General features: G+C 35.4%; 1 protein-coding gene across 2 annotated transcripts in view; it reads left to right on the forward strand.

The window, feature by feature from the left end:
- CDC73 (cell division cycle 73) overlaps positions 1 to 16,303 on the forward strand; it is a 116,460-nt gene extending 100,157 nt beyond the window's left edge. The window contains exons 13-17 of one of the 2 annotated variants that reach the window (XM_010568014.1): positions 78 to 165; positions 7,690 to 7,851; positions 9,766 to 9,866; positions 13,270 to 13,411; positions 14,663 to 16,303. In XM_010568014.1, coding sequence (XP_010566316.1) covers positions 78 to 165; positions 7,690 to 7,851; positions 9,766 to 9,866; positions 13,270 to 13,411; positions 14,663 to 14,699 — 530 coding nt within the window. In that variant the 3' untranslated portion in view covers positions 14,700 to 16,303. The remainder of the gene's footprint in view (positions 1 to 77; positions 166 to 7,689; positions 7,852 to 9,765; positions 9,867 to 13,269; positions 13,412 to 14,662) is intronic. The other variant, XM_010568013.1, reaches the window with a different exon arrangement.
- Positions 16,304 to 20,584: the final 4,281 nt, after the last annotated feature.

Consider the following 20,584-nt stretch of genomic DNA (forward strand, 5'->3'; position numbering starts at 1 on the left):
GGGGGGGAACAACAAAAACCACAACAACAACAACAAAAAAAAAACAACAGGCAAATGTGACTGTATTATCTCTCCAGGGTCTCGAACTCCCATAATCATTATTCCAGCAGCCACGACCTCTTTAATAACGATGCTTAATGCAAAGGACCTTCTGCAAGATCTGAAGTAAGTAGCTGATTAGAACATGCTATATAAAAAAACTGTTTTCAGATATGAAGGTGTACTGGTACCAAACTAGTAATTAAGCAAGAGGGAGTATCTACTGTCTCACAATAAGCTAGTTTTACAAACCAGTGTATAAAAGAAATCAATGCCTCTTGAATAGCAGGAAAAAAGCGAAAACTTCTTTTCAGAGCTTTTGCGCTGTTGTGACCTGTGGGCCAAATAGGCAGACTGATAAGAAAGTCTTACAGTACCGTTTCTAATGTCTATAGTGGTTTTCTTTTACATAACATACATGCACACCTGTGCAACTGATCAATGAACCCTTACAATGGAAGAAGACTTAGAGAAGATGAGCGAGGGCATTGTGCTCATGGAGCTCAGAAAAGATTTCGGGGAAACAACCACAGTTACTGTAAAGGGGAAGTCGAGTGGAGGGTGGCCTCTGTTCTATCTAAATAAATGACTGTATCAGCTGAGCAGGTCAGTTGGTTGTGTAAATAAAGAATTCTTTTAAAGTTCACATATAACAAAAATAAGAATAAAGCATTGTCATTAAGTATTGATGCAAATTCATTCAGGGAATTAATGAGTTGCTAAAACTTGTTTATTGCATCACACATCTGATTCTAAGGTTTAATTCATTATGGCTGAATGCAATCAACATTACAAATTACTTTCTTTGTGGTAAGGTAAAATTCACTGTTAAGGTAAAACAAAAATAACCCCCAAAAAACAAACCACCAAAAACCCCATCTTTCTGCTTGTCCAACAGATCATGGTATTTAGAGTTGCCTATCGGTTAATACCAGTTAATTTTTCTGAAACAGGCAGTCTTTTTCACAGAGGAATACACTGTTATAGATGGTCTGCAATGGTGTGTTGAAAAAAGGGGGAGCTCTTCTTTCTTCCACCTCAGCATTTTGCTTGTCCTTTATGAGACTATACACTGCTTTTCTTCAAAAATAGGCTGTCCTTATTGTGGTGCTACAGCTTTCACTGGAGTTGCCCTAGAATTTTTTAAAACTGCTGTGAGATACCAGATGCCTTCTGATCTCCAGCTATTTCTAGTTCCTAGACTACGGCCATATATCATCAAAGATCCAGTAAGCGTATTGGACCCTTGGTGCCTCTTCCGAAATATTTAATCAGAGATAAGGCTGGCTTTTAACGTTATAGCTTAATGTGCAAGCAGTAACTGGACTGATAGAATTGTGTTGACAGACAGTGTTGCTTGTTTATGTGGGGTTTTTCTGTTTAAGAAAAAATTTCACCACTACAAGCCCTGGATTTTACATCTATGTAATTTGTGACTTTCTGGTACAGGAATACCTATAATGGAATAAAGCACCAATATGTCATGTCTAAGTATGTATGTGCTAGGAGGCTTGCACTGTTTTCAGCTCCACTGCGGTAGAGCTACAGTTAACTTCTCGAGATCTGCCCCAAGAGGACGCTGATCGTTAGAGTGCAAAGAACACGATCCAGGAAAAAATGAAATTATGTTTAAGGGTTGAAAGGAGGACACTGATGTAATTAACAAGTGTGAAAGACAAACTGAAGAAGCAAGGTATGTTAATGAATCAGAAGTGCAATAGCAGAATTTAGAAGAGCAAAATATTAATTTAGCCATGACAGTTCTAGCATGCTTCTAGAAAATACGCCACCTGGCCTGTTGGGTTTTTTGGGTTTTTTTTTGTTGTTTTGTTTTTGGTTTGGTTTTGGGGTTTGTTTTTTTTTTTCATTCAAATTTATGCAAGTAGTTTGTTTAGGAATGGCTGCAGGGTTTCTTTTTACTGTTCAGGTATGCAGAGTGTAGAACTAGCCTTGATGTAGAGTGTGATTGATAGATATGTGATGGTTTTCCAAGGAAAGAAGACTTACCTAATTTCTGCCTCTAAGTCACTGCTACCTTTAACTCATTCCCCACTTTCAGCTAAAATTGACAGAAGAGTAGAGATTTGGAAGACACATGTCATTGCCACAAGTTTTGGAATAAAGAAATATTGTCCAGATAGAAAAGACATATCCAAATTAATACTCCCTCCCTTACCCCTGTTGAGGAAGGTGCAGGTAGACTTGAATTTCTTGTATTTCTAGAGGTAATCAGTCTGCTTGTATTAGCCATCAGAGTACGTCAATGATAGCACAAGGAGAAGGGACTTTTGGAGCTGGAAGAGTAAGAGCCATTGCAGGGGAGACTGCTAAGTGTAGGAGAACCCTGGGAGAATGAGGCCCCCAGGACTGTTAAGGTATGGAAGCTGTGATACTTGGGCTGTTTACACGGCAGCTTTCTTCCATGCCTGATACCTGAGGCAACACGGTTCTATGAAGTGTGTGATAATAAAGAATGAGTATTTGGGTCTCATAAATAAAACCAACTTTTGCTATTCCCTCCATTTAAATCTTTCTTTAAACAAAACAAGGAACAAAGCTGTAATTGTAGTGGGAGATCAAACCACTTAAAATCAAAACTTACAGTCATAGCTGGGAATCCCTGTCTTCTAGGATAGTTTTTGTCTAGTGTGCTGGATGTTTTGGTTTTTTTATAAGTAACTGGACTGCAATGCATTGTCACTTTGGATGTGAGAAAAAGTAATTGTGGTATCATTGACAGATATTTTAGGTTGTTTGTTGTAAAATAAACAGGATAGTCTTCATCCAGTACTATGGTAGGCATTAAATTCAATTGTCAAGGACTGAAAGAAACTTACTCATTATACCAACGTTTTTAGTAAGCCTTTTCATAGCTTCGTAGTATGTTGGTGTTATTTTTCTTGCCAAATTTGGCTGACATTTATATGATGCTTAGCATCTTTAATTCATCACTAATGTTATGCTCTCTTTTGAGGTAGAGAATGGGGAAAGCGGGAATGCTATCATGAGTAGAATCATATATAATGATAAACCAGAAGCATATTACTGGTTTAAGATTTTTATTTTTTAAGATACCTGATTTGTCTGTTGGGTATATATGTTGCAACTTAGTTTTTTTAGGGGGACATTTCTGTATATAATAGTAATATATATAATCCATATGCTGTATAATATGCAAATATTCTTGATAACCTTTTTTGGAAAGTTATTTTTCTAAAGAATTCAAGTATAAGATAAAAAAAGAAGAGTTTCTAAAATACTAAAAAGATATCATTTCAATTAAAATCAGAACTGCAATACTTCATGGTATACTGTGAAGCTTCTTAAAAAGTATTTCATATAATACACTTTATTCTTATTCAATATCTGAATGCAACACTGAATATCATAATTATTGTGTAAAATCTGGCTCTCCAGACTAAGTATTGGAGAATATCTGAAGCTAGGCTTTTCAGAGGCAATGCTTCTGCTTTACATGGAACAAAAGCAAGGCAGGAATTACATCAGGCAGATGTAAATGATTAGATTATGATTATGTATTTTTATTATGATGATGCTTTTACTCATTATGTGTTTCACCATATGTGGCCAGGCAACTCGCTGGGATTTATCCAGCTTTGATATCAAGCTATCTGAAAAGATTCAGGGATGATGTATTACAAAAAAAAAAAAGCTTTGTTCTCTTGCAAAAACAGGTGATATTGTAATCTAACAAAAATATTGAGAGGGTTGTAAAAATAAGTCTCCAATTCTAAACACAATCAAATGTATATTACAATGATCTCAGTTACTGTCCTTCATTGGAGTTGCCTTATTCTCTGTCCATGCATTTTTCAGTATGCCTGAGTTGGGGGCCAGAAAGTACTGACCTGACCTCAGTAAAAGTGTTTTAAAGTTAATGCTAGCAATTGATATGAGTTTAGAGCTTAGACATGAGCAGCTCTGGCAGTTCAGTGGATAGTACCTTACCAGTTACCTCCCATCATTTGATCTTGTTCAATCGCTTGCCTGTCACCTTGGGACAGGAACCTGCTGTCTTTGTAAAATGAGTGAGCACCGGTTTTTGTGTGGATAATGATTTTGGCAATTAACAGCAAGAGAATGAAGTGCTATTAATTTCCTAGTAGGGGTAAAAAAATGGATTCTAAGTAGATACAGATTTTTTTAATTATTTTTTTTTTACTAGGGAATAGTAATCTGGAGAAGCAACAAAAAAAATGTAAGCTCTGGCACAGTCAGGTTTCAGAACAGATTTCTAGTGTGGTGGATGATTAAAAAGGTGTCAAGTACAAATGTGTAGTTAAGCCACCCACTATAGCATTGTGGCAAATAATTCCCAAGAGAAGATGGGGATTTTGGTGATTTCTTTAATACTTAGATTTCTTATGCTTATCTTTTATGTCCAGGTAGCAAGGGAGTAAGCCATAATTATATCTGTAATCATACAGTAATTTCTACTGATTCTCAATTCTTGAGCACATGGCTTTTATTATACTTACTGAATCAATGGTTCCCGGAAATGCAAGCATATATTTCATAAACTTTCTGTAAGCTGTCATTTATTCCTGTACTCTGTGTACATATATGTAAGCCTTTCCTTCAGTGCTTTCTTTATGACAATTATCTTCTCTACTGTTCCGTGTGAATCTGCTCATTGATATTTTTTTCTTTGGAAAATTCAGATAAGATATTTTATGTTCTCTCTTGGAGAAATGTGTTCAAAAATGTTCAGATTTTTACAGTAAATAAAACTGAAGCTGTTGTCTAGAAGATGCATAACTGAGGCACAACCCAATGGTGCCTTGATGGCTGTTAACGCAGTTTCTAGCCTAAATGGAGAGAAACTGTCAATTAACTAGTGTTGAAATGAATTCTTAAACACAGAAACATTTAAAGCTAGAAGTAGAATTGAGAATGCCTGTTCCAGCCAAATTTGATGGGTCTTGGATACAGTGGTGAAATTGTTAGACTGTAGAATAGCAATATTGCTTCTTGCCTAATTTGGCCTGGGGTGGCTAGGTTTCCTGTTTCCATTTAAAATATGTTTCCTTCCTCACATTACAAATTAAATTGAAAATGTGACCTTTTAGATTGCTGTTCATATGAATATTTGATTATCGCTGTAATGTACATATGGCTGGATTTTATTTACATATTCTGTAAGAGTTTGTTCTCATTTAGTGCATGGGACATGTAATAAAGAAATTCTTTTCAAGCACTCCACCTTTTTAGGTGATCCTGGCTTTTCATATAGACCTTGTCACTTGGGTAAAAGATATTTGAGGAGGATTTTTTTGTAATTTTTTAAAATTTTAAAAAAAAAGGCAAACCAAAAACCATTTTATTTCCATCTTTCCAGCTGAGATTCCTTAATTCTGATGGGTGAGGAGAGACTCATGAATGGTGTTCTTAAAAGCTCAAGACCACCAAGCAAATCCTCATTTTAAGTTATAAAATACAGTTTCCTATCAGTTAGTATTGGCAAAGCCAAGCCTGCAACATGTTGGCAGGACAGGCCATTAGGTATGCTCATGATTAAAGTTGTACCTCACTTTTGAGTTTTTAAATTAATGACTTGACTAGAAATACTTAATTCTGATTTCATGTTTAGTAGCTTTTTCCAAAGTAGAACTGTGTTGAATGCTTCTGTCTGTAGCACGCAATTGTATGTGTCAGTCGGTTGCGGTAGATAAAATATGTGTTGATATTAACTGGTTTGTAATTACTTCAATTATTGGTGAAATCACTGTCTTAACTTTTTTTATAATATTCTAGGCATCCTAAGTGTACTTTTTCCCAGTGTATCCTGTATAGCTTTTCTGTCTGTATTTTCTTTAGAATGGTGGTGTCTTACATGTACTAGACAGATAAGTATAATTTAATTTGTAGCTTATCACTTAACATCTGTAATGCTTTTTCTGTATTTGCAATACTAGTCAACTTTAATGCACTATTCATAGTCTTTTGCAGTTTTGTTTTTTTTTAATTTTCCGGTGCAGTTGTATGTGTTTGGACGCACACTTCAGAAATTCATTGTGACTTTCTGGTTTTGAAATACTGTTAAATCATGAAGAGTATAGGGGGGCTTCATCTGTTTATTTATGTTAGCAAAGTAAAATAGTTTTGCTTGAAGGTTTATTGACAGTTTCCACATGCTGCCTTAAAACTTTTTTTTTGTTAGGGGTGCCCCCCCCCCCCAAATGCCATCTTCTCATTGGATATAAGATGTTAGCAGAAACTAGTATTTTCAAGTTGACTGAATAATGAATTTTTCCTCATATTTCATTTTTCATTCCTTTTTTCTATTTTTCCAGCAATAGAAAGTGCAGTCTGCCTGTTTAAGGACAATCAAATTGTTTTTTAGTATTCAAACAGAAATAGGTTGAAGAGAACAAATAGAAATGGTGCAAACAACTTACCTGAAGAATGTAGTAAACTTTTAAAAAGCCCCGCCTGTACTATAATGAAGAGAAATCTTAACAATTATGTAGAGTACTACGATTTTAAAATGTAGCACCAATACTGGTGAGAACTTTTGCAGTTAGGTGAAACAGTGTTTCTTTTTATCAGAAGTTTTAGAAAAGAAATGTAAGGGCAAACAGTGTTAGTGGTGCAGCTGGGTGGTTCTGTATAGAATATTAGGAGAACATAGGTCTGAGCTCTGCTCTGTTGCTGGCCTAGCAGGTGTTACTGGTCACACCAGTTCACCTTTCTGTGACACAGTTTTAGTTCTATAACATGCATGATTTTGTTATCTTTCCTTTTGACAAAACCCACTGAGATTCATCAGTAAAAAGGCTCACGCTACTCTCACATTTCTGATGCCAATTTTGAGAACTGTTCTGTATATGTTATTTTATTATTGCCATAAAGAAGAGACTCTTGAAATGGAATTGTTATGTTTGTTTATTTTTCAGCCCCCACTTAAAAAACAAAAGATCTGTAATTCATTTGGGGAGCTTTGCATCTTAAGCATTTATTTGTGTCATACAGATATTACATAAGACATGAGGATCACATCATCCTTATTTTCTGAGCACTTAATCTATCAGAGAAGCCATTTAGGAAAAAAAAATTATAGAGTTGTTTTATCATACATCGTAGTAACCAGATGAGTCATTGATAATGTAAAATCACTGTCATCCAAAAAAATAAAACCTCACTCAAAAACCTTTTGACCCAAAATCCCAGCTTTCTTCAAAAAATATAATTCTGATGGCTCCAAGAGCAAGAGCTCTAAAATTTGCTCCAGGAAGCAATCGTTAGTGCCCAAGCTTCCTCACATTACCCTTGATCACTAAAAATAATGAGTTATAGCCATTTAGCAGGTTGTGATCTGGCTCCTCATCTGCAAATGATTGGGTAGGGTCGGCAGGGAGTGCCACAAATGTATGAGAACAGGTCAGGCTGTAGTTTTGAGAGGCAGAGGACCTTTTAGTACAACTGTTTTTATCATAAGGGCTTATGAAATATTATTCTTATATTTTTTGCTGTTCTGAATGAGTAGTGATAGATGCTTGGCATAGTGAAAATGAGATGGCTTCAGTGACTGTTGCCAATAATGCAATGTTCTGATAAAGTTGCTACTTTTCCTGCTGATTATATCAAATAAATTGCTTTTGTCTACTGAATGTTTTTTTATTCCCCAAGGTTTGTACCATCAGATGAGAAGAAGAAACAAGGCTGTCAACGAGAGAATGAAACTCTAATACAGAGAAGGAAGGATCAGATGCAGCCTGGGGGAACTACAGTCAGCGTTACTGTACCTTATCGAGTAGTAGACCAACCTCTGAAACTTATGCCACAAGACTGGTAAAACAGATTTCTCCTTTACAAAATTTCTTAACCAGGAGAATGCAGAATTTGGAGGGGACCAATAAAATGCTACTAAATTCACTAAAAAGTGAAGATACAGATATAAGAATGGATTGGATTGTTAACTGTGAAGGAGTCTTTTCTGCAGGTGAAAATAATATGAAACTAAACTTATTTAAAAAGTCTTAAGAAATCACAGCACTCTACATTCTAACAGTGTGAGCAGCACAACTAATTTTATTTTTATAGGTTTGCCAGAAATGTTGCAGAAATTCAAATAGGAATACTCATATTAATTTTCTGGTTTGTGATAGTGTAGTGTGCGAGTCACTGAATCATAAGCTGAGAGGAAAATCCTGCTTTCTTTTGTGCTTTCCAAATGAGAGTGTGTTGGCAAGATGTGTTCACAGGCCTTCAGCATCTGACATTCTAACTTTTTTAATAGTTTAAGAAAGAAAGCAAGCACATCAGACAGTAAAGACTGAACTATGTTTTCAGTATTGAACCAGTTTCATTAAATTGGATCCAATGATGGAAGATTACTTCTGAAGGGAGAGCCCCAGTTGGGGAAAAGAAATCATAGGTAGCTTTTACTTCTAAGAAAAAGCTGGAAAGATTAATTTGTCTGTAGCCCATTTTTTGATGCTATGAAAACATATTTTTCTTTGAGCAGGAAAATTCTGGAGAAACATATTTTTGTTATTTGAGGTAATGAATTAGGCAAAAATGTTATTTCTTCCTCATAAGTGTGAAGATTTTAGACACACACGATGACATTTTTGGTGGTTTAGTAACTTCCAAAGTAGATTTTACTGGAGAGGAATATTTTGAAAAAGTTCTGTTCCTAAATTAATTGTTCTTTCTGTTGAGAACTTGAACTAGTCAGAAATCTGTGGGCTTGAAATTTTAAATATCAAATAGCACTTAATGTTTAATGATCAAACCTTTATGAACCATCTGAAATGGATCCTAAAGTGCTTCTGACCAAAGAGATCAAGTGAGGTGGTTCTTTTAGTTTGTTTTTATCCAAGGGGGAGTCAGATATTAGTATCTAGAAATTAACATGTTGCTGCTGTGGGGTTGGGTTTTTTTGGTTTGGTTTTTACTGTTAGCCATTACAAAACCTGTAACACCATTTTAAATGGCAAAGCTTTAGTCTGTCCTTTAAAAAAAACCAAACAAAAAAGACCCCCAAAACTCCACCTTGATTAATCTCTTCCATTTGGGATTTGGTAGACTTTACAATGAGTTAAATTTGGGGATTAGATTAGGGAGGTAATTATTTGTTGTAGTAGATAGGAACCATAGTTGGATGATGTAAATATTCAAGAAAAAGAGAGACCATGTGTGGGAGGTCATTTGTTCTCAAATGTGTTGGGTTTTTTCATTTTATTTATGTAAAAGCTTCATCTTAACCACAAATTTATTTTCTTAGACTGCAGGTAATGGTTACATACCCTTACAATAAATGATGTACTTTGCAGAAATTTAGCAGCTGTCTCTTCTAATAAATTTTTAGAATAGAAGTTAACCGTATTCAGAATAAAGGCTTTTAAATTGATACATCTCAGTTTACATTATTCATAGAAGATTATCTCTGAAAGGTTGGAGCACTTTTTAAAAGCAAAGTAATAATGACCAGAAATAAACACTGTTCAACTTCTTATGAACCTAACATGGGAAACTGAGCTGCATTTTGCAAAGGGATGGAGCTAGAAGTCCAGAAAATAACTTTTTTTTTTTTTTTTTGCTTAACAGGAAAAAGCAGTTGTGCTGGAGGTGTAGTTGTTCAATGTACTATACTGCTGTTAGTAAATACAAAACTATGCTAAGGTATATTGCCTGTTTAAGAAAGCATGTAATTTAAATGTTCAGGGCCATCAACGTGTCTGTCTCTTTCTGTGTTCGTAGGGATCGTGTGGTGGCAGTGTTTGTACAGGGTCCTGCTTGGCAGTTCAAAGGCTGGCCTTGGCTCTTGCCTGATGGATCACCTGTTGATATCTTTGCAAAAAGTAAGGGTTTTTTATGTTTTGTTTTTAAGTGTTTTGGGGTTTGTTATTCTGTTTGGGTTTTTTTATGGGGTGTTTATGCTTATGGCAAAGTACTGCCAAAGTGCTGTTGGACTCAGGTGGTTGAGAAGACAGGGGCTTAGGTCTTTGCACAGATGGCAGATACTTATGTGCCCTCTGCAGTTGTTCTATTCTGACCTGTGGAAGCTCATGGAAATCTTCTCAAAGCTGTTATCTTTACAAGAAGCTCAGAAATAGCTAGTATATAAATTTATTTTCCAAGCTTCTAAAAAGATGTGAAAAGGCAATGTATATTACAACACTTCATAGATAACAGATTTACAGGCTGTCTTCACGTTTCATTACTAATTTGAACAGAGGATTGATCACCTAGTATTTCACTAAGAAACGTTTACAAATATGATCTGGTGTCTGACAAAAACTTGGAAGTTTAGTAAGATACAAATAATTTTAAGTTGTGAGCTAGTTGTTATCACTGTATAGATCTGAAGAGGTTTTTTGAGTTATCACAATTATGCCTGGTATGCTTTGAGACCCACTGCACCACTGCACTTTTCTCACACAGTTCACTCTTCTGACTGTAAGGTGTGCGATAATATTTAAGCAACTGTCAGCTTCTGGTCTCTGTTGCTTCATTGTAAAGCTGCCTTAGAAAATAGACCTTTTTATAGTGTCCAGTAGTTTCTGAGCTACAGGTTTTAAAAAAAAAAGAACCGCCCCCCCCCCCCCCCCCAAAAAAAACCCCAAACCAATGCACACACACAGAAAAAAAAAAGAGAACCAAGCCAAAAGACTTAGTTCAGTCTGTCGTCTTCCAGTCAGTGTGATGGGGAAACAAGTTTGATCAGTTTTTATGTGTGCACATATTTGGTATGTGAAGTAGAAGGCAGAAAGAGAATGCTAGTTTGGTAAGGAGCAAAAAAAGAAAACAGACACAAGGCTAAGGATGTATCTGTGAACAAGAAAATAGAATGAGTTGCTTAAGGGAGGATTGAGAATGATCAGGGAGAGAGTGAAAGAGCCTGAAAGCCAATGTAAAAGAAAAATACACCACAGGAGAGAGTTTAACAAAAGAGACTAATGAAAGAAGAAAATAACACTTCAAAATGAAGATATAGAGAAAATGGAAATTGTGAAAAGCAAAACCAAGAAAAATGCTGTTAAATATTTAAGGTCTAGCTAGTAGTTGCATGCTAGTTCCTATTAATTTCAACATTATGAATATGTAGATGTATAGAGGGCCATAGAAATTTTTTACATGCTTTGACATTTTTGAAGTCTTCACTATGCCAAAAGATCAAAATCATAGCCTGCGTAGTTCAGTCTGAAGGTGTACAAATTCTTATCTTTTTCAAGTCAAAGAAGGATACCTGTTCTTACTTGTCTCATAAAGATAAATTGAAATGGACCTTTTTTAATTTTAGAAATGCATTCGGTTTTTCCAAGCCGAGGTATTTTTAAAATATTTTCCTCATAAGAGTATCTCTAGGGCTTTTCCTAATGACTTCACTCATTCCTCAAAATGAAAACAGTGTAAATGGAGAGAGCACATGCAATGTCAGCCTGGTTGTATGTGTCTACTTTTACCTGAAGCTATTGCTTTGCCCATATTAATAGTTTTCAATATTCTTCATAAATGTCGCTTCTTGGATCTGCAACAGTTCGTTGTTTTATCTGCAGTTTGCATTTCTTTATGTAAGTCACTGGGTCTGTGGTGATTAGCAAATATTCAAAACTTATCACTGTCACTCTGGAAAACAAGCAGGTAGCTTACCATAAAGAATTCCTCAATAAAATTTTTATTGGACCAGAGCCTGTTAAATTGGTTTTGTTTGTTCAATTGCTATATCATGTAGCATTTTGCTGCTTGAGTCTCTAAAATTGTTCTTAGTTTTCTTTACACATGGTCCGAGTGTTTAATGTTCATGTAGTGAACAAGCTTATTTTTGCATCTGCAAGTGAATGTTCGAGGTGAAATTTTTAATGGTGTCACTTCAATGAACAAATATTTAATTTTGAATACAATTTTAAAGGTTTTGCTGCTAGAGCATATTAGTGTGCAGTTTTAAGACTGATTTGTTTCCGATTCAGAAGTGAGTTATCTTCTGCTCAGTATCGTTTAACCTTAATGCAGAGATTCTGTTAGGTGTTGATTAAGTTTTCTGTAAATGCATAGACCCTGTGTATCTTTATTTGCTTGCTCTGGGGTTATTTTAAAACATGCAACTTAGTATAGCAAAGGTGATGCATATGTATTCTTACTTTTCATTCACAAAGCTTGGAAATTTATCTGGCAATGGTACAAGCCAGATGACCCCTTCTTTAGTTTGTCAATTGAAAAAAAAAAAAAAAAAAAAAAAAGCTAATTTCAGATACCAATCTCCTAGAAAGCTCCTAGATATATCATTGTATAGATTGACCTGTATCTGGAAAAGGGGACTGCTTTATTTATTTATTCATTTTAGCCATTTAGTTGAAATTGTAGGTGGATTTTGTGGAAGAAAAAATGAAGAGTGTGGTACCAGAAAAGATATGACCATGGCATTAAAATTAACTGGTTTCCACAAGCCTGGTCAAATGCTTCTGCTTTACTTCTCCAATAATATCCAAAATAGAAACTGCATCAAATTGGCTACCAGATAGGAATTGTGTAAGACTTAAATACTTTGCACTGGATTATGTCAAAACTATGATTTGGCTAAGGAAGCCAGAAGATTTTAATACTCACTGTGTTAATGCTTAGGCTTTATATAATTCACATGTGACAATATTTCCCAAGAGCAAAATAACTGTTAATATGTTGCCATTTTTAAGTGAGTACTAAATCAGGGGTAATTGGCAGTTACTAAATGGACTCAATATTGAAGGTCTTTTCCAACCTAAATGATTCTATGATTCTAAATTTCTCAGAATGCTTCATGTAGCATTTGGGGGGTTACACTGGCATTCTGCTCTAAGTCTTCTACGCCGACCTTCAGGAAATAGCCAGGCTTCCTTCTCGATGGTCTGAGAAATGCTGCTTTTTTAAAATTCTTGGACAGTTCAAAGATTTTTCAGAAAGAACATCTTTGCTTCCCAAAGAAAATGTGCTTGAATTGGCACTAAGTTTCTGCTGTTCTCCTAGAATCTATGCATCTAAAAATAGGGGCTGCCCTTTCACTTAAACCTGTAATAGCACGAAAACCTGATAGTGGGCACCAACCACTATATTTAGCTCAGTGCCCTTTATTAACTAGTTGACTTTCTTGAGAGATGGACTCATTAATTTTGTTCTCAGGCTCTGTTTCTGAAAAAAGAGGGGCGGGGTGGAAATTCTTTTTGACTAATAGTTAAACACTGTAAAGTCGTCATGTTTGTACATTAAATGTTTTCCTGTTTCCTGTAGTTAAAGCTTTTCATCTCAAATATGATGAAGTACGTCTGGATCCAAATGTACAGAAATGGGATGTAACAGTGTTAGAACTAAGCTACCACAAAAGACACTTGGACAGGCCAGTATTTCTACGCTTCTGGGAAACTTTGGACAGGTATGTTTCCTGCTGAAAGTCCTTAATGCTCATGCTTTTATGATGTTTGGTGGGAATGAAGAGTTATGGCAACAAGGGCATTATATACAACGTAGACAACTGAACAATGTTTTACCTTGAAAATACTGCTTGTTTAGATTTTCTGCAATGATATGGTTAAATATATACCACTATATTTTCTTACAGGCTATAAATAATAATCTCCACAGTGTAATATGCATAGATTTAAAGGAAGGGTAGTTACCATTAATCATTGGCTAGTAGCATGATTCCCCATCTCCCTTCAGGCAGAGGGAAAGGAATGGAGAACAAGCTAGGTGGTGTAGAGTTTTCCTTTGTTCCTCCAGCCCTCTCCTTGGACTGCAGTTCTGAGCTTACAAGCTCTTCTCTTTTCTGTCTCCACCTCACTAGATTACAGTCTAGAAAAGGTGAGAAACTACCTTTAGATAAAGAGCCACAAAGTAATATTTTATCCTGATGCCCTTGAGTCCACAGCACTGGGTAGAAGAGGAAGGAAGTCAAAAAAGATATGGCACATAATGAGTTTTGGACTGGCAATTCTTGTGTAGCTTAGGGGCCTTCTAAGTACTTAGCCCTGCCTTTCATGAGAAGGGAGGGACGGAGGAGCACCAGCAGCTCTGTGAAGAGCAGCATTGTTTCTGACTCTGCTTCTCTGTGATTCAGAACACTCTCTGAACAGGAAGCTCATTTGCAATACCTTTTTCAAGTTGTAGAGAAGAAACTGTCTTATCATGAAGCAGTTGAAGAAATATTGAGGGAAGGGAGAAGTCCATGCATTTCCTGAATATTTTATCTTCTCATGTTGATTGCACAGCAGACTGCTTGAATGATTAAGTGAATTTCAAAAGGAAAAATCCTATCGGAATTTTCAAAATGCCAAGCATCAAACATTCTGTGGCTTCTTATTTAAAAGTCTCAGCTAAACTATATATCTGAATTCGCAGAATGAACTAGAGTTATCTTTCACAACAGTCTTCCAATGGTAGAAGTCATGTGATGCTTTGGAAAACATGAATTTTCTTCAAAGGTTTTAGCTGACTGTCTTTTAGTGGGACAGATGTGGTGCATAATGTGGAGCTCCATGGCATATAAGACACTGCATCTTTTTGGCAACTTGCTAATTCTCTAAGAATTTTGTTTTAACAAAGTCTGTGCATATTATTCCTGAGAGTAAAATTTCTGTAAATACAAAAAGAGTAGTAATGTTGTCTTCTGTTAATTTTTTTTCAGGTATATGGTAAAGCACAAATCTCACTTGAGATTCTGAATCCTTCAGTTGCCATTTATTTCCTGAAGTACGGATTGAGAAAAATGAAAGGGGCTCCAGTTTGGAGACCAGAGCTCGCACTATGTGATATGTCAAGAACTTTACAAATGAAGAAGGGTCACAGTTTAAACTTTTTATAAAATCTTGTTTGGATGCTTCATGCTATGGCAGGTTGATGATACCTGTTCTTATTCAGAAGCAAAGGGGTTTTGCTTAAAACTATTTTTTTAATGTTGTTAGCCTTCTAGTCTGCAATCCAAATTGTATATTTTGATAGCAGCAGTTTCTTCTCTGTTTTGTTAAATTAGCCACATTTTTAAATAATGTGTTTTGTTCCTTATTAGAAAATAGATTGATCTTCACTGCAGGTTACATATGTGTGTGTGCGTGTGTGCATGTGCGCAGGTGTGTGTGTATATATGTGTGTGTGTGTCTATATATATTGTATAAAAAAAAATTATAGACACACTTACACACACATAGATGTTACCAGGCTTTCTAAACCACTTAGCTTCTGAGCTTAGTTTTGGTTTTCTTTGCTTATTGTTTCACTTACTGAAAATATTTTGTTGTGAATGATACTACATTTTAGTCAATAGGACTTGCAAACTGAGCAAAGTGAAAATTGTTTTCGATAAATCAAAACGTCAAACTGTATATGTATATTCTGTCAGTCTTTGTCGAAAAAGGGAAGATGAAATATCTAGACACGCTTTTTTGGATTTGTAATGTCCCAGTTTACTAAATCTTTAAACTTTATTATAAGAATACCTTCAAGTCATTAACTTTAAATTGCAATTCTCCATACAGGTCTCTTTATTTAAACTGAAGGTGTGCATGTGTACATTCCCATCTATCAAAATACCTTTGCATATGAGTCTAAATGTTGCCTAGATTAAACAATGAATAGAGAAGGGGAGAGAGTTTGGATGTTTTTTTCCTGAAACAGCCGCCACAAGGAATGAATAACTTTAACTTCTTTGCATTTATACCTCTAAGACCACCTCTAATATTATTATCTTGTGACAAAGGTAGCCCAGACTATGTCCACAGGAGTTGTAGTTTTCTGAGATGAGTGGCTGATATGGCCTCCTAACAGTCCTGCATTGGATTGGAAAATGAGCCTACTCCAATTACCAAAGAACAGATTTTCTTGATCTACAGTATAACTGAGGCCAGAAGACCCTGGTACCTGTATGAATTTATGGTATCTCTGTATCTATTTAAGAACATTAAGCTGATGTTGCATACCAGTGGATGTAGAGAATGATCGAATACTGTAACACCTGCATGAATTCTTTTCTGGGATAGAAAACACATGTTTATATTCCTGTTCCTGAACTTCCAAACCATGTTTTTTTAATATACTTTACATTTAAGGTTTGACAAAAGTAAAATGTTCTGCCTATTCTTGTTTAGTTTTGCTTTTTATTTGATGTTACCTTCATTTTTAGTAAATGCAGAAGGCACATTTCCTTAAGAGGTTTCTCAAACTATGTTTTAAATTTATGAAGACTGTGAGGTCTGACTTTAATTAAATGTTTCCATCCCTGCTATATTGAGACTACTATTTTTAAATGGCCTTAATGGAAACGTAAAAAAAACCCAAACCACCAAAACAAAAAACCCCCAGTGACTCCAACATTAGAAGAAATTGACACTGGATTTTTTAATGGATTCTGTGAAGTGACTTGAGAAGAGCAGGCAATACAGAACTACTAGAAGGTCTTCTATTTGTATGGGCAGTTGGTCAATACCAAATGACTGGTTTTTCCCAATACTTAAGCTTATTATAAATGTAACTGTCATACATGAGTGAGCTAAAACATTCAATACTTTGTTCTAACCTGTACTTTAATTAGAAAAGCTGTAATGGCTATCAACCCAGCAATCACTACCATGAGGAAGTGGTTCAATTTAGGGTTTATTACTGCTTTAAACAGTGGGATATCATGTATGGGTTTTTTAACTCTTAAACACTTCCAATAAGAAATGTAATTTTTTTCAGACTTAATCAGTACTTCGTGGCCCATGCAGTTTTAAAGAGATTTGTACAATGGGCAGCGAACTTAAAAAGCAAATTCTGAAGAAATGTGTGCTTCGTGTGCTGTGATATACAGACTATATAGTGGTCTTAAAATAGGCAAGGTCCAATTATCTTTTCTCTGTCCTGTATTTCATTTGTGTTTTAAACGCATGTGTAATCCCAGGTCCAATATGGTATACAGGAGATGGCTTGCTTTAGATGTAAATTTATGTATATATTGGGAATAACTCCTCTGAAACTAGTGAAGTTACATGGATGTGAAACTGGCAGAAGAGCAAAATCCATGAAATCTTTGTGTTGAACTGTGCCATTTTTTAGGGATTGAGCATAGACCTTTAATATCTTAGAATTTGTACTTGCAAGTAATTTACGACACAAGTTATAAAATACGTGTTTGTGAAGGAGCTGGCACCTGATCGTGCATATTTTTGTCAGTCATAAAAGTAGTGATGTTTATAAAATGAGCCATTTTGCAATCAGATTCCTGCTGACATTATTGCAAGTTTAATTACGTTGTCAGAATAGCATTCCTGCTGCCTTCATAAATAACTGCACACAGATTATGAAACTACTTGGACTTAAAAATTTAGCCTTACAGCAGCATTTTGCAAAACAGCTGGAATTTTAGACACTTATGCTTAATTTATCTACAAGTTAATGTAGAGTAGTAAAGGAAACCAGTACTAAGAACTGGGGAAGGTGGAGGATCAGACATCTGTTGTAGTGAGCTGCATTCTTATTGTTGAGCAAATTTGACGCACTACTTAGAGGTGTATGAAGTGTGTAAATTGTACTCAAAATGTATAACTAAAACTGAGCTACTACTGACTGTAGTTTATTGAACAGTAGAATGATAGCAGCATGGGAATCGGATATCAAACTGGCTGTTTCTATTAAACATCTTAAGTGTCATAACTCTACGCTGTTTCATAAGTACAAGATGAACAAGATGAAACACGATAAAACAAGATGAAAACTGGTTTGAAGTCTGCTATTGGGCTCCCATACTGTCAGCAGGTGATTATCTCTTTTAGTAGCAAGGTTATAGGGGCCAGTAGATATATCTGAAGTAATGATTTTATATTAAAAACTAAAATACATGTGATTTATACTATCTGAGCTTTCTGAATGCTACCCTGAATAAAGCAGACAAAGGGGGCATTTTTTGTAAGGTAAAGTAGGGCAACTGCAGGGACTTGCATACCTGAAGAAATTGCAGATCAGCATCCTCAATTGAGTAAGCTCAGCTATTTAGTTATTACCTGGAAATTTTTGAAGCAAGATAATTTCACAAATAGGTACTAAAGTAAGTGCTTAAGCTAGACAATTTATAGAACTGTTCTGCAATGGTGTAAACCTTTTTATTTCTGAATACAGAAGAAAATGTAGATAGCAGATTATGTGTTAAGTTGCCCTTGATCGTAAGTTGAACAATTATGTGATATTTGGCAGATAAGCCTTTATCAGAAGAGCAAATTTGGTTTTGGCTTTCATTTGATATACAGTGTATAAAATATTACCATTCTCTGCAGGGACCTGCAAAACTTAAGTTTTATTAGTACAGCTTTCATTCTTTTGCTGGTGAAATATGCACTTAGTTGCTAATTCTTGCAAACACAATATGAAAAAAAGAAAAAAGCTGGTCAAAATTAATGGCTTAGGGATTTTAAAATTTAATGTCATGAATGCATTTTAATTCAAAAGCCATAACTAATGCCAAGTACTTTATTAGAGCAATGTGTTCATGAAAAATTAAAATCCCTGTCTGAAGAAACTGTTGGCCAAGTAGGTTACAGTTCAACTAGTGTGTACAAAAATGTACCACAAACTGGAATCTCCGAATGTCATATTCGGGGTTGCTCATTTGTTACTTAACTGATTTTTTTTGAAAGATGGCAGTTTTGCTTTCGTTTTCTGAACACCTACGTACGTCAGGAGCAACCGCGTAGTTTTTGTGTAATGCTAAGACTGTTAACATGATACAATGATTCTGAGGCAGTGATTGAAAACAGATCATTTTAAGTATGAAGTTGCTGAAGTGGAGCTCATGCACTTGACAAAGATAAAAACAGTTTCTTAATGGAACTATGATCCAGTGGGTAACATCAAGTCCATTGTTCAGCTGTCATTGACTTGTCTGTAGATCATTCTTCTCAGTGGTGATGCTATTATAGAGGGCAAGTTTGAGAATAATGAGATTTAATCAAGCAAAATTCATTGGTAGGTAGTACACAGTGACAGGCCATGCATCCAGACTGATTTACTCTGTTAATTTTTCTTTAAACAAAAATTTTATAATTTTCTAATAAGAATGCAAAGAACAATCTCAAATGTTTGAAACTTTATTGCAGAGACTAGTTCACATGTAAAACTGAAAGATATGAGGTGGTACATAAAAATGTAAGAAAAATATCTTGGTTTATGGTTTTCATTTGTATCTGTAACTTCTTTTGCTCAGATTTATTTAAAATTCAGAAAAAACGGTTACTTGCTTCACAAGGTTCCTGTATGTATCACAGAAAGCTGTCAGAGGTAAATCTTTAGCTGCAGTTGCTGGAAGGTTTGGTTGAATGAGTTTGTAGATTATAAATTCTGGCCTGCATCAGTGGACCCAAATTTTAACAGTGGTTTTGAAGGTTCAAGTTAAAATGAAGTCTTGTAAGAATCTGATGGGGACAGCCACTGTTGAATGAAAGACGACAAACTTCTCATGAAGTTAAACCTTTAAACTCTCACATAACTGTCAAAACTTGTGTTTAACGACTGTTGCCATAAATCTTAAATTTTTTTATGTGTCTTGCCATTTGACCTATTATTTAAGATCTGGACTGTATTATTGATGTTTTTACCAAGTTAATGGTTTAGTATCAGCTCAAGTCCAACTTTTGAAAATTCTTAGCAGAAGTATCTTGAGGACTTTCAGAGGTGGGATGTCTTCCTGAATGCAATAGTCAACTTGGCTGTGAAAGAAGAAACAAAAAAAAGCATGTTTCTCTTGTTCCTACCATTCAAGACCAACCCTGTAGTTCCATAATACTAAATGGATTTTTATCAGTGAAACAGGACGTAAAAAATACCTTAAAGAAACTGCTTCTAATATTTCACTTGCTCCTGCCCTCTTGAAATCCTATCCAGAAGACCTGTCGAGACCCTCATCTTTTTCTCTGACTTATTCTTTCTGCTTGTGTCTCCCAAACTGGGACTGTTCCCAAACCTGCAAGCTTTCTGAGGACCTCACCTCAGCACACATCCATGAATTTTTTCCTCTGCCCCATCTTCATCAGTGCAAAACAGGGCAGTGGAAGCACAAAAAGCACAAGCTCCTCCCTATTATGTATCAAAGAGTTGGTTACAAACTTTAAAAAAAAAAATAATAAAAAAAAAAAGCAAGTATGACCTACTGAATACTACTTCATCATGCTTCTTTCTAGTTTAGTTTTGTCCTGTAGTAATGAAGCTTTGAGGTTTTGAACATAAAAATATTGAAGGCATACTAGTTATTATTTCCTTAATTATGTCTCTAGTTATTCTCCAAGGATCTTTAACTGTAGATTTCTCCCTGTTACTGCAGATAAGTATTAGGAGCAGAATGGTGAATGATTATCCTAAGCTCCACAGAGTTGAGTCAATCTTAACCTGAGACCGAATGAAATCTAAATACTTAATTACCTGACAGCCTTTGTTTGGCAGCTGGCAAACGATTTGAGGAGCACCACACTAGTTTTCTTTATTATTGATTTTGTGAGAGACAGATCTAACGTAACGAAATTATGAGCAGTGAAGAAAATAAAAAATTGATACTTGTTTTTCAGATGCTGTTAAACACTTGTAGTAGAGC

The sequence above is a fragment of the Haliaeetus leucocephalus genome, unplaced genomic scaffold (assembly GCF_000737465.1).
Source record: "Haliaeetus leucocephalus isolate CR32 unplaced genomic scaffold, Haliaeetus_leucocephalus-4.0 Scaffold235, whole genome shotgun sequence".
In the NCBI taxonomy this organism is placed as follows: domain Eukaryota; kingdom Metazoa; phylum Chordata; class Aves; order Accipitriformes; family Accipitridae; genus Haliaeetus; species Haliaeetus leucocephalus.